General features: G+C 43.5%; 2 protein-coding genes across 3 annotated transcripts; one reads left to right on the top strand and one right to left on the bottom strand.

The window, feature by feature from the left end:
- Positions 1-158: 158 nt before the first annotated feature.
- Positions 159-7,248, bottom strand: bmb (brambleberry). The gene is made up of 13 exons (XM_053430071.1): positions 6,263-7,248; positions 4,718-4,965; positions 4,026-4,154; positions 3,769-3,954; positions 3,465-3,687; positions 3,220-3,336; positions 2,949-3,128; positions 2,475-2,681; positions 2,239-2,383; positions 1,633-1,694; positions 1,415-1,536; positions 1,205-1,326; positions 159-457 (listed from the first exon to the last, which is right to left on the bottom strand). Exons 2-13 carry the CDS (start codon positions 4,961-4,963, stop codon positions 328-330), a joined length of 1,869 nt encoding a protein of 622 aa, XP_053286046.1. The 5' UTR covers positions 4,964-4,965; positions 6,263-7,248; the 3' UTR covers positions 159-327.
- On the top strand, positions 7,019-14,026 carry pycr3 (pyrroline-5-carboxylate reductase 3). Of its 2 annotated transcripts, none has more exons than XM_053430090.1 (7): positions 7,019-7,239; positions 10,426-10,519; positions 10,609-10,673; positions 11,562-11,741; positions 11,825-12,037; positions 12,267-12,359; positions 12,885-13,765. In XM_053430090.1, the coding sequence occupies exons 2-7, from the start codon at positions 10,432-10,434 to the stop codon at positions 13,086-13,088; spliced, it is 843 nt and encodes a 280-aa protein (XP_053286065.1). In that variant the 5' UTR covers positions 7,019-7,239; positions 10,426-10,431; the 3' UTR covers positions 13,089-13,765. The 2 variants fall into 2 exon arrangements, with proteins under 2 accessions (XP_053286065.1, XP_053286066.1); XM_053430091.1 differs by lacking the exon at positions 7,019-7,239 and adding an exon at positions 7,261-8,034 and having other exon boundaries at positions 12,885-14,026.
- The last annotated feature ends 723 nt before the right edge of the window (positions 14,027-14,749 follow it).

The following is a 14,749-nucleotide window of genomic DNA, read 5'->3' as shown; positions in this document are numbered from 1 at the left end:
AAGGAGCTGAAGCAACGATTTCACATGTGGCTGAGCTGAGGCTAGAAGTCTGAGCCGGTTTTCATATCTCAAATGGAAGATTAATTCCATGATCGAATCCAGCAGCGCAAATAGAGCGGCTGTCGCAAGACACAGACCAGATACAGACTTATTGATGGGTTAAGAAATAATTTATTAACTTAAAAATGAACATTAAAAAGTGTAAATAATAAAGTACATTTTTAAAAATGAGTAACCATATTTCCTGCTTAGCAAATTGAATGCAACTACAAAGGAAAATGCAACGTCCACCAATGAAATTCATGCTGAGGAAGAAGTGGAGTATTTTCAGGAGTGAGTCCAGGAGGCGTGGCCTCCATCATGGACTCTGCAGAAGTCCAGTCCCAGCACGGCTCTCTTCTTACAGGCCTTCCCCGTCTTAGTGATCCCATTGCACAGCTGACGGCCGGACGCAGAGCTGCCACAGGGACATCAGAAGTTCATGATCAGTTTAATGTGTAGAACTTTTATCAGATGAGAAAGTTATGACCAACTTTTAGTCATTAGAGCACAGTCACATCTGAAGACTTCTTCTGATCCAATTATCCTCTAGTGCAGAGGTCTTCTACGTTTTTCAGGCCAAGGACCCCCAAACTGATGGAGAGATTAAGCACTGACCCCCCTACTATATATATATATATAGCATAAAATTGTGTTCTATATTTAACTGGGCCTAGTGCTATGTATAAACATAGCTACACTGTATTTTGTGAATTCAATACTAAGCTATTCAAATAATACACAGGTTCATATATTCATGTTCTTATTTTAAACATGTATGGTATAGGAGCTGCAGTGTGTGTATTGCTGACTTAACGATATTGTCTTATAAAAAATAGCTTAAAAAAAAAAATCCGAAAAATGTGTCTAATCAACCAAATGTTGCGACCCCCCTGCAGTACACTGTGGATCCCCTAGGGGTCGCGGCCCCCCTGTTGAATACCTCTGCTCTAGTGTGCAGCAGCCATCAAAAGTCATTATCAAACTTTTGCTTGATATTTTACAGTTTAAACGACAACTTTATTATAAATAACTTGAAAATCGTTATTCTGTAAAATACCTTTTCACATAAAAGGCAGATGTGTCCGACCCTTTTGATTCAGACTGATTTCTGCCATCGATAGATCTTTCAGGCCCCAGTGTGAAGAAAACATAAATCACCAACCTGTTGCTAACTAGTGACGGAGCTGGACTGGCACATCGAGAGTCATTCAATAAATCACGTGAGTCGTTCACTGCATCAAAAACTCCTCCCAGGATCCTCACTGGTATGTCGTCAACCAGGGCCTAAGCAGCGTCATTATATATTTATCAAAACATGATCTCAATTGTTCTCATAGCGTGAGAAGCCTGAGTCAGGGAGGGACTTTCCTACCGTAGAAACACGTTCCATCAGTCTGGGAGTGGAGTGAAGGGATGTGCCTTTTATATGCATGAACCTGGATTCGAGCATCGGCTTCCTGCGAGGAGGAGACACCACTGACAGCCCCAGGTCGCCTGCACACAGCAAACAGTCACGAAAACGCCAAAGGAATGGCTTCTTTAATATTCCACAAATCTGAAAAGGTGTGATATATATATATTTAATCTGACCTGACAAGAAGCTGTCCTGGTGCAGGAGGTCGTCTGGCTCCAGGAAACCGACCATTTCATCTCTGAGGATTAAAGAATAAAACTCACGGCATCAAATTGAGAGACTACAAAGTAATAAGAGCACAAATCTCTTCTACTGCTGCACATTTTGATCACCTCCACTAAGGAACTTGAATTGTTCCGTTGGTGTGTTGAGACATGGTCCAAGAAAAGTGTAGAAAGATGCAGATCTGAGATTAGGAATTATTTGTCGTCACTCCTTTATTTTTTTTATCACTTTCTTTTCTGTTCTAATTCATTCAACTTCTTTTAAATGTCATTTTAACATGTATTTTAGTCGTTAAACTATTTGCATTTCTTGTATCAAAGGTGCTCTACAAGTAAAGATTGTTTTCGTGTAATTCTGCTGACGAACACAATTCTTAAATGTAATTTTTCTGAATCAAAGTACTTTTTGTCCTGGACATTTGATTTTACAAGTTAAGATGTTTTGAAAATGTCCCATGTGGGTTCTGTCACATTATACCAGGTGTTTTTCTAATCGACACAACCATCAGGAAAACAAATGTCAGGTTCACTGAAAGTTGTTGTGAGTTGCGGACTCACTTCTGAGGTGTAGACGATGCCGGATACGAGTGACCTGCTGGAACTTGGTGCTTCTCTGGTTCCACGACGTCACACGGGGCCAGAGGCAGCGGGACAGCCGACCTCCCACTGAGGCTCGACCACAGCTGCTTCACAAACCAGTGACCTGCACACGTGAAAGACACGTGATCAGCACATTCACGCAAAACACAGGAGCCGTTCTGTTCGTCTTGCTGGCAGGTCTTTCTAGTCTGTACCCAGAGACACAGTGAGCAGCAGCAGGGTGAGGCTGCCGAGGTCCAGCGCTGGCTGCTGGTTGACCTCGGCCACGGCGTTCAGAGGGACGGTGAGCAGCAGCATCGCTCGAGAGAAACCGGGACACCGCAGGAAGGTCAGGAGGACGGCAGACATCACGAAGTAGCCTGTGTGTGCAATGCACGTCCACATGGCCGTGAGACTCAGGCCTGCAAAAATGATCAAGACATTAATTGATTCCCTTTCTCGCCAATTTTCTGAGTTTGTTTTTGCACTTTCTGTGATCAACACCAGTCGTACTGTTCATACTTCAAATTGTAAATGTCCACCCTTCATATTGCACAATACTTTGTCTGGTTTGCTAAAGGACAACACAGTGGGTTTCTGTAAATGCTGCGTTATGCGTTAACTGTTATATTACAAATCAAAATATCTGAGCCCTGAGCAGGTGCACAGACGTCGTGGGTCGGTCTCACCTGCCCAGCCGAGGTAGCCCTGGATCACGTGCAGACGCTCCTCTATCCGACTCTGCATGTTATCGATGTAGTGCAGCATGAAGCCCAGCGTGCTGTTCATACGCTCCAGTTTGTCCATCAGGTCGCTGTAGTACTGGGAGGTCTGGTCCTGGTACTGCAGGAACTCCAGCATACTGTGGTCTGAGCAACAACACAATCGAACAGGACGGATATAAACTGCAGACGCAGAAATCACGTGATGACTTCAGAATGAGTTCCTGTGTTTTATTACCAATTTTCTCGTAGATGTCCTGAGCTTGGTGTCGGACGTCTGCCAGGTCTCTGACGATGGCCTTGTGGCTGTCCTGCACCTCGGAGCCTTGGACCTGCAGATGTTCACTCACGTTCTCTAAAGGATGAGATGGTTGAGATATTATATTTCTAATAGCACCAGAAATAATAATAAGATCACAGCAATGAAGCACAGATACAGAAATAACAAATGCTTCCTCTCTGGAATCACATAAAAGCACTGACCCATCCTGGTGGTGATGCCCTGGATGAGCTGAGCCACCAGCTCCTGTCCAGAGGCGATGAGAGCTTTCTCCTGACCCAGACGCTCCAGGTTGCTCTTCAGTGAACTCTCCATCTGCCCCTGGCCTTCGTGCAGTTTCCCCTGCTGGACCTGCAGAGAGCTGTGGCCCTGCAGCAGCTTGTCCAGGGAGGCCGCCGTCAGCTCCCGCAGCTCCGACTGGCCCTCCTGTGCAACCACCATCACAGATCACATGACACACTGCTGCACGGGGGAAGCTGCGAAGGGAGAAGATAAACCCAACTCCACCTTCAGGTCCTTCATGGCGTCCAGCTGACTGGTGGCCGTGGAGATCAGAGCGTTGACCGTGTGCTCCGCTCGGCGTCGGAACAGCTGCTGGCGAGTGGCGTAGCAGACGGAGCGAGCTCGGTTGCTCACGATGTGATAAGCGTTCCACGTGTCCGGGTCCATGTCCACCGTGCACTCTTTAATAGACTGAAACACCGAGGGAAATGATTCAGTGTACTACAGTAAATGATGTAGAATAACTGTGTGTGTGTGTTCACCATTTCCTCTGTGCAGGGGTAGGTCTGCCGGCCCTCGCTCTCGGCCTGACAGTTGAACAGAACCACGCCGAGCTTCGCCAGCTGCTCCTCGGAGAGGCTCTCACAGCTCGACCTCAGCCGGGCGACCACCTGGGAGACAGGAGCAAAACCAGTATCATTCCATTTCCAGTTTGTTCTAAAGCTTTTCCCGTCATTCACATCAGTGTGTTAGAAGGTCGCAAGGAAATATATTGATATCGGGTTTTAAAAAGGTTTTTAGTGGCAGCCTTTACAGTGTGAGGATTTACTTTCATGGTAAATTAAATAGATTTGATCCAATATTTAGCCTATAAACTAAGGCTCAATATTCCCAGACACATTGGTGTCAATGGTTAGGTTTAGCAATATGAAAAGTTTTATTTCATGAAATAAACAATGCAGAGAAGATGTGAATTTATGTTTTTACATTACATAACAAGGAATTGTATTTTGTCTATATATTCAGTTGTATTCATGTTTTCATTTATTTATAGTCCGACATTTACGATACAATTTTGAGCTTAAGGCCTGAATTACATTTCTTTGTCAATGAATTAACCGGAATCAGGATTTTATTTTAACTCTAAATCTTTACAAGGAGAAGCTCAAACAAAAAAGCACTTGGCACATGAATCAAAAACGAAGGTGTCTAGACTGTGAAGGTTTGTTTGGACCTTGTAATGACAGCTGTCCAACGGGCTGAGCTCCATCTGCTTCGCCTCGGACAAAAACTTCTCGTCGCCAGTGGTCATCTCAAACTGAGCGTCTTTAGCCAGAAGAGCTGGAGCTGCAGCGGCTGGTGGAGGAGGTGGAGCTGGAGGAGCCTCCGTCCGACTCAGCCACTCAAACAGTCCGCTGACGGCCGGACACTGACAGGTGAGGAGGAGCAGGAGGAGCAGGAGGAGCAGGAGTCGATCCATGTCTGGAAAAACAAGAACACATGTTGAAGTGAAGGGTTAAAAACTTCAATCTAGTTTTTTCCTCTGTTATGCTTTAAGTGTCAAACTTTGAGTTTTCCGGTTGAAACGTTTATATTAAAGAATGTAATAGTTACGTGTGGAGCTTTATTACTCACATTCAGACATAAATCACATTAAGATAGATAGATGGATAGATGGATACTTTATTAATCCTGTGGGAAATTCAGATTAAAGCCTTATATTCTGGTTTTTGGTGCACTTTACAAATCCCCATAAAAACAGGAACTGTATTTTTCAGATTTTTCCAAACGAATGAGATGAGAATTTGAAATAAAATCATCCACAATTTCCAAAAACACATCTGGAATCTACAGTAGGAAAGTGGTGGTTTTAACATGTTATTTTTTGATCTCCAAAATATGGATTTACCTTGGAGGAGAAATTCTCTCGTCTCCAAGCGAGGGAACAATCTTCCTGTGAAGTGCGATAACAAACTTTTTGCAGGTGCTGATTTAAAAAAAGGCAAATTGTCATCACACCATTTATAAATTTGACTTAGTTTTTTTTGTTAATGTTTGCTGCAGTTTTAATGGAGGTTTTGTGATTATTACACCGCTTTAATTTAACTTGTGCACAGATTGGTTCAGTGCATCATTCTGCAAAGTGAATCTCACTCATCAGAGTAAAGTTAAACACATTTGAATGGAAGAGAACGACCACACTTCAGAGGGACCACCACTAGATGGCTCCAATACCAGACCGTGTGCGTGTGTGTGTGTTTGGATTTATAGATTTTAAAATGTATATGCAGGATTTTAAATCTGGTGTATGTGGATTTTAATGTCTTGTTACCTGGAGACACTGTAAATCCATTATAAAAACATAATTCATTCAATGATTCATGCATTTGAGTGGAGTCAACACTGAGGCTTGTCCAGGCATGTCTGCTCTGCTGCTCACACCATGCACAGTGTTTCTATTGAAAATTAAGGAATTCACTATATACACAATTATTAATTTGGATTAATATTGAAAAATGTAACAAAACGAGATTTAACAGATACGAACATGATTTCGTTTCCAGTTAAGGCATGACAAATGTAAAACACAGGAAGTTTGGACTGTTTCTTCTGCAGAGCACCACAGCAAACAGGAAACAATAAAAAAATCACATTTTAACACTTTTAAAGCGCTCAGCAACACAATTGTGCATAAATGTGCACGTATAGCAAAGATGTACAATTTCTCTGCACAGTGGATTAAAAGCATCAAATAAGATTATTACTAAAAAACCTGTACCTGTGGTTTGCAGGTCGATGTGCACCGAGTGTGAAGCAGGTCTAACACACACAGACACACACACTCACAGCTGATTGAAATGACTCATGATTGATTTTTGTCCACACACACTCCGCACTAATCAGCTTGTAACGGTTGTGTTCGATTTAAGTCCAAGATGAGAGAAAGAGGGGCGGTGCAGGGGCCGTGCTGGTGAGAAAGATGGGGAAGGCACCGCCCACCTGGATTGAGTGGGAAAGTAAAATAAAACAAACCAACCCACTGGTGTTTTTATGATGCTGCATTCAAGTACCCCTCGGATGTTTCAGAGTAGAAAGTATGGCTGCGGTCGAATTATTTATCAATCTTAATTCATTTTATCTTGAATGTTTAATATTTATTCTTATTTGTTGTGTGCGATTTGACATTATTTAAGGACGATATTCACAGTAGGGATCTGGGGGTTAAACATCAAACTAATGTAAAGTATTAACTACAAATAAACAAAGAACAAAATGTAAATAGATAATAAACAAACATATATAGAGCTGCAAATGTTAATTTGGTGATGAAAATAAAATGTATTTATTTTGGACCCCCATTCATTGTGGAGTACCTCGCCTAGCGCCCCCTAGAGGTTATGTGGTTGTAGTTGTTTGCAGTGTGCTACAGGTCAGTGGTGATGGAACTAATGACAGGTTCATCACTTCACTTCCGTTTTGTCTCCTTGCTGCATGTTCCTGAATTTGCATGTTGTTGTGACTTTGTGTTGATCACGTGTCAACTCGATGAAAGTTGTTTATCTTTATAGTCACGTGTTGAGCCCTCTCGGCCACCATACGGAGCAAAACTTTCCTGTTATTCTTAGAACCACGTGGCGGCGCTGTCACTCTGGGACAGGTGTCTCCAGCGGATCCGAAGGAACTGGTCATTGACAATTAAAGACCAGTTTGAGGTTTAAAGGACCGTCGGACGTCTGCAGCCCTGAGACCCAGCAGGTGAATACCCAGCCTCCCTCCGGCAGCTAGCCGCCGTCCCGCTGCGTCGCCCGGCCTCGGTGCGTGTGTCACTCCGCGGTACTTCATGCTTGTCCCGTCAACAAGACACGTGCATTGTTTGTCCTAATCTAATCTGTCCCGGATTATTCTCTCGCTGTCCCGGGTTAGCAGGCTAGCAGCAGCGGAGGCTAGATTTACCGATGCTAGCACCGTGTCTACCACCTGTAGGCTAACTGGGATTCAAGCTAGCCCCATCAGACATGCTAGTTAGTCCGCTAGCCGTGTGAGCGCCCTGCTGCCGGGCTGCTAGCGGGCTAGTAGCCGACGAGCTAACTAGCCAGAGCAACAATGGACGACCCCGGCATGAAGAAGCAGAACTGGGACGTGCGGGAGACGGAGCTGTTCCTGGAGACCCTGAAGGAGCTGGACATGAAGAAGTGCCTGGACGGGAGGAAGGTGCGCAACAACAAGCTCTTCAAGGTGGCGCACCGGCGGATGACCGCGGCGGGCTACCACCGCTCCGTGGACCAACTCAAGTTCCGCTGGAAACTTCTCAAAAGTGCGTACTACAAGTGCAAGAAGGCGCCCAACGCCCCGGCCCCCAGCAAGATCCAGGGCTGGTGGCGCTACGAGAAGACGATGGTCGCCATCATGGAGTCCCGACACCCGCTGGTCGGGGCCGGGGTGAACTCTGACCGGATGGACGAGGGCACCGAGGACTCGGACGGAGAAGCGTCGATGCCGCCCTGGCCTCGGCCCTGCCCGGGGAACACCGCTCAGAACCTGGATTTAATTGTAGGGGTGACGCCGTGGATCCCGTGGAGTGTGTCGTTAGCTGTGGTTCCGTGTGTCTCGTGTGTTGTGTAGATGCATGCGTTGGTTTGTGTTGTTTACATGCACCCACACACCCGTGTGTAGTTATTAGCAGCTGCTGCACATCTGTCCTGCAGAGTGTGGCTGTGGGTCTCGGAGGCTGCAGGTTGTGATGCTGTTAGGTCATGTCTCTTCTAGATTTCATAATCTAGAAGAGTAGTGTAAATTAATTCATCCACATATTGTCTTGCTCTTTTAGTCTATAAAACATTTTGAGATATTTTACAAGCTACATTTACAAATTCTCTAAAACCAATATCTGGTCATTAATTTTCTTATTTCGCTCAGTCGACAACCCAAATACATATTCAGTTTGATCTCCTCAGATAAGATGTAGGAAATTCAAAACTCACACCACAGCACAAAGAAGAAGCATGGAAATAAGAATAATGACTAAAAACAGAATCTAGAATAATAGAGGAAGGATTGAAATACTATTTACTGAATAGGCTGGTTTTTAAATGTGCAACTTAAAGATAAAAGTTGTTTGTTTATATAATACATTAGGTGCAGCAGTCTTTCTTGGATTGTGGATTAGATATGATGCTTGAAAAATGACAAACGTTCAATCTAGCATCGAATTATTCAATAACAAATCACAGACGTCTGTAAAGACAACAGCCCTTAAAGAACTGCAGGTCACATCGAAGTAGATGTGTATTCATACTCTGGATGGACGAATAGATTAATAAACCCTTTGACTCTCTAGATTTGATGTCTGTTATTCATAGGTTATAGAACATAATTCTACACAATGCACCAAATGCTACATTCTGAAAATCATATGTTTACTCAGACTTAGTATTAACATGGGAGTCTTGCTAATAACCTCCATATCGAGAGATCCCATCACAAGTAGCCAGCGCTAAGTACCTGTGCTCACACCCGGTAATACATCGTGTCTCCTGTGAACACTTGTGATTGGATGTTTGTTATAACCAAATTATTGTGTTGACCCAGCCTTGTGTGTACAGATGTGTCAGTGTTCTCTGTGTGTGTATCTCCTGATTCTGTTGGAGAGGAGTCAGGAGAAGCTTCATGAATCTGATCAGACCAACTCCGAACGTGGTGCGATCTGATCTATATCCACAAATCAAATATGGTCCCTGACAAGTGTGAAATACTTTTGATTCATTGTGATTTGGCGGCGGGTCGGAGAACTTGAGATGAGTCGGCGGTTCTTCAAATTTGGCCAAGGACACATTTGGGTTCTCATTGATAAAAGAATGTGGTTGTTGTGATCGGATCTCAAATGCGTCTGCAATGCATCTTGGGTAAGATGCAGTTACACCTGTAACTTAGAGCTGTCTACTTGTGATCGGATCCCTCAGGACGGATGTTACCAGGTCTGAACAAGGCCTATTCAGTACATGCAGAAATCCTAATGAGAGCGAGGGAGAATTCTGATTCACAGCCAGACTGGAACTGGGTTCTGTGCTGGTTTATTGGCCCGGCAAACTGTCTAGCTGGGTTAGGGGTGCAGCTGCATGGCAATCAAAAGACCAAGAACAGGGAAGCTGCTGTAGGAGCAGTTGTGGGAAATCTGTTGAAACGCAACTTGTGGCCTGAACTGTTTCTTGTGTGCAAGTCAACAAAGTGTGTGTTGTGGTCTCTTGCTGTGGGTTGTCGATACAGGTGTCCTGAAACAGTGTGTTTTTTACTTTTACAGTTTATTTGTGGATGTCGGTGACGTGTACTGTGGCGGAGACATTGTATTAAATTTGATTTGCACTGGTTGAAATGTAAAAGACAAACCTCTCTTCTTTTTAGATTCTTGTTTCTAGATTTTTCTCGTCAGTTTCGCCCTTTTTTTTTCTAGTTTCAGGCAATTTCATTGTTGAACGTTGTCACGTAAAATACTTTCATGTTGTTGCTTTTATTTTGAAAGCATATTTTAACTCGGTAATAAGCAAAAGTCCTGCAAAAAAAGCCCCTCTATGCATTTAGTAATATAAAAGTGATTCTTGATTTATTTCTTGCTTATTGCTTAAGTAAAAGAACTTGATCTTAAATGATTGATTATCTTAGAACTGCATCTAACAATTATTTTCATAATTAATTAATCTGCTCATTTGTTCCTCAATTAATCCTCACAGTTTAAAAGGAAGAAACATTTGTCTGAAAAATGACTATAAATGGTTTTAAATTGATTAATTAACTTATTGTTCCTCTGTATTGTTTATAACAGACTAAGTGGGTGTGAGATTGTGTGATTCTCTTGTTCCTGTGGGAAACAGATTGTGTTGTAGCTCGTCCTGTGATTGATGTTGACGTTCCCGGCTCTAATCTGTTCTGTCTTTTTTCATCTTTCAGATAAAAATGGACCCCGAGATGGACTCGCAGCTGAAAATCGGTTTTATCGGTGCAGGCAACATGGCGTACGGCATCGCAAAGGGCATCCTGTCCGGTGAGTGGAAAATAAAACCGGTCTGTGATTCAGGTAAAGGATTTAATTTTGGTGTATTGACTCTTTTAACAGTTTGTTTCCATCTACAGGAACTGTTCTTCCTGCAAACATCCAAGTGAGCGCACCGTCCGCCAGGAACCTCGCACGCTTTCAGGTGCGTCTCATCCGCCGGGCACAGATCATATTCTCATGTCCTCATGTCGATCTATATGAACATGTAAACTGTGGTAAAACACCTGGAGGGAATTTCCTCTTCTTGATTGGATCTTTGTGGATAGAGGTCACAGTTCAAGGTTCCTGTGACCTCACAGCCGTCCCATCCTTGAAAACTTGATAGATCAGAAAGGAGCTGTAACATTTTACCATAACTGAAGAATTCAACTCAATAACGATAGAATTTTACTCAAATGTCTAATTTGACGTTCGAAAGGTCAAAGTTCATCTTCACGGTGACATCGGCTTGTTCTACAAACACTAACTTTCAGACACTCATTAATTCAACACCATGACTCAGAAGCAGAAGTAGAGATTGTGACTGAGTTTCCTTGTTGTCAGTATTTTCTGCAGAGGAATCAGAAGTTAATGTTCTCAAGTAGAAATGTGTCTAAGGGTTTACAGAACGCAAACAATCTTAAAGTGTTAGCATTGTGCTTAAGTGGCTGAAGCAAAGTAAAGCCACACGTGTGTGTTTATAAGGCTTTAATAAACCAGTCATCATTGATTAATCTTCTATTACATTGTTTGTCTCATAAAATGTAAGAAAACAGTGTAAAATACGTCATCATATCCTAAAGTGATCTGTTCACGTGGCTTGTTTTTTCTCATCATACAGTCCATCATCAAAACAACTTTCAATGATATTTAACGGAGACAAGCTGCAAATCCTCAGTCATAAACTTCTAATGCGACTGCAAAATGACCCCCCCGACATCTGCTGGGCTCCATGGCTGCTGCCTGAAAGCTGATCTGTTCTATCTCACCTGTGGGTGTGAATTCATATTCGTTCACGGGGGTTAGCAACATTTCTCCCTCTCGCTTCCAGGAGCTGGGGATTTCCGTCACTCACTCCAACGTAGAGGTGGTCAGTGGCTCGGATGTCGTCTTCGTGGCCGTCAAACCTCACCTGGTGCCACTCGTTCTCAGTGAGATCTCACAACACGTCACCGACAGACACATCATCGTGTCTGTGGCAGCAGGAGTGACGCTGGCAACGTTGGAGGAGGTGAGAGCAATCGACAGGATTCTTTAAAACACTTCTGTAACGATGAGTAAATCGCGCTGACCCTGGCTCTGTCTGATTCTCAGCTCCTTCCAGAGAATTCAGTCGCCGTCCGCCTGATGCCCAACCTGCCATGCATGGTTCAGGAAGGAGCTCTGCTGTTTGCACGAGGATCTCATGCAAAGGAGGAGGACGGCGTTCTGCTGCGCTCCTTGTTGCATCACTGTGGTTTGGTGGAGGAGGGACCTGAGGCCTGGATCGACATCCACACTGGCCTGAGTGGGAGTGGGGTCGCTTTCGTGAGTGACCTCAGATTGAACAGTTATACAAAGTGACTTAAGTAGGATTTATTCTGTTAACACCAGGACTGAACAGATTCCTCTGTCCAAACTTTTAAGCATTTTACTGAGACTTGTGCAGAATAAACACATAGACACGGTTACAAGGACTCAGATTCATATTTAGTTTTCAACCAGAAAGCAGAGTTACTGGACTTTATAATCTGATGCCTGTGATTCTTCTCTGCAGGTTTATCTGTTCGCTGAAGCTCTGGCAGAAGGAGCTGTGAAGATGGGGATGCCCAGTGCTCTGGCCCACAGCATTGCATCACAGACCGTTCTGGTCAGTCGTGTTTTTTTTTTTTTTGCTCATCAGCAATATCATCAGTTTACGTTGAAGTCAAAATAATCTATGCTCTTTAACGTCTAAGTCTGGAGGCATAACTGTTGAGGTTTTAATTTCATAATTCGATTTTAAGTTGTTTTTGCAAAACATGGATGAAAAGGAGATTCAATTCTTAAGGGGAAAATGAAAAATGGGAATATAGAGAGAAATTGGAGATTCTTGGAAACTATACGTTGATTTACAGTTTATTCTTTACGCTTTACATACAGTGATTCATGGAGATTGTTTTTTTTCCAGCTGGTTTATCTTTAATCCAGAGATTTAAAATGCATCCTGGGAACAATACAATAAGATGTGCAGCATTAAAAAAAGCTGTTAAAGCTCGTAGCCCTCTTCCAACCTGATATTAACATCTGTCTCATGTGATCCAATCACAAGTGGACAGCGTGAAGTACATCAGATCCCATTGATACCGTCAGCCCTCCTCATGGATCTGATTTTGCCGCTGTGTGTGTGTCGCAGGGTGCCGGGAGGTTGTTGCGCGACACCGGGAAGCATCCAGCTCAGCTGCGCTCTGAGGTCTGCACCCCAGGGGGGACAACCATTTACGGGCTCCACACGCTGGAGCAAGGCGGCTTGAGGGCAACGACCATGAGCGCCGTGGAGTCGGCCACTGAGAGAGCCAGGGAGCTGGGCAGGAAGTCGGCGGCAGGAAGCAGGAAATGATGTTTGCCTTTTTAAATACCTGCTCATCAGACTTTAGGAAAAGCACCAAGACTCGTCGTGGAACATGGACACAAAACTGGACGGGACCTTTTTATTTCTATCTCCCTTATTTCCACCTAAACAAGTGCATTTCAATCTTCTCCTTTTTTTCTGGCCTCTCTCACTGGAAGGACTGGAAGGTGAATATTGGCTCGACCTCAATACCGACACTGAAAAGTAAATTATCTTAACGTGACCCTGAGAGAATCACTACTTTTTACATGCACACCAATAATCGATGTTGTGGATTCAGTCAGTAAATAATAAAGTCAGGGACCCAAATTAGACTTTGCTCAAAGTTGTGTATACTTTCACCACAATAAGGTGCAGTGTTGTGGCTTGTTGGGGTCATGTTTCAAAACACTGACTGGTCTAAAACTGTGAAGCATCAATCGGTCCAAAAACTAATTGTGTAAACTACACATATCCAGAATTGCCTTACTGGCCTTGATTGAGTTTTGTGCATGTAATGTAATGTGTAGCGTAGAAAGGATTTTGAACATGTATTTAATATTGAAATGTGTTATTTAATAATCTGCCACATTCAGCACTTGTTGTGCGACACAATTTGTAGGAAAATATTATGGACAAGGCCAAGTGTGTGGAGTTGATTTCATAAAAGTGTCATGTGAACAGGATGACTTTGTGCGTTGCCTTTTTATTTCTATTTAATTTAATTTATTTAAGGAGCTGCGTCCTTGCAGCAGTGTTGTTTAAAAACACAGATTGTGTTTCCTCAGAACGGTGACATCCTCAGGAACGTTCACTTTACAGAACTCGAGGGGGGTTGTTGTTCTGATTGTGGCTTCGAGGTTGTTGTTGCTTTGCAGCTCAGTGACTTTTTGTGTGGTAGTTTTTCAGACTCATCAGCTGTTTCCTCATTAAACTGCTCAACAAATTCTTCTTCTTTACTTTCATGTCTTGGAATCTTTGGCTAAATTAATGAAGTTTTATAAATTCACCAGCATATTCCACATGTTCTTATCAATTATTATTCAATCATGTCACTACATAAACAGACAGATTGAAGATATAAACGGTTTCTCAATACATGAACTGAAAATGTTGATCCCTCTCTAAATATATATCGATATATAGATATTAGATATATCCTCCTCCCAAAGATCTTTCACCTCTGCTCTCTTCCTCTTCATTTCTTCCTCCTTTTTTTCTTCTTCCTCTCACAGATCACTAACCTTTGCTCTCGTCTTCCTCCTCCTCTTCCTCCTCTCACAGATCAGTCACATCTTCCTCCTCCATCCTCTTCCTCTCACAGATCAATCTCCTCCTCTTCTTCCTCCGCCTACCCCAGATCATTCACCTCTTCTTCCTCTATCCTCTTCCTCTCACAGTACAATCTCCTCCTCTTCTTCCTCCTCCTATCCCAGATCAGTCACCTCTTCCTCCTCCTCTTCCTCCTCTCACAGATCCCTCACCTCTGCTCTCTTCCTCCTCCTCCCTCCGCTGTAGAGACGCGTGTCATCCACTGGCCTGGCTCCTCTCGGACTCGAACCCTCAACAGTAAGTAACGCAGCCTGACAGTCTGTGGTCCAGCGTGTGTGTCACCGCAGGGACCCGAACAGGTTGTGGTGACACGATGTTATCATATATTGTGTGTTTAA

The sequence above is a fragment of the Pleuronectes platessa genome, chromosome 9 (assembly GCF_947347685.1).
Source record: "Pleuronectes platessa chromosome 9, fPlePla1.1, whole genome shotgun sequence".
Taxonomy (NCBI): domain Eukaryota; kingdom Metazoa; phylum Chordata; class Actinopteri; order Pleuronectiformes; family Pleuronectidae; genus Pleuronectes; species Pleuronectes platessa.
The sequence above is the reverse complement of the archived record's forward strand: the minus strand, read 5'-3'. Positions and strand labels throughout refer to the sequence as shown.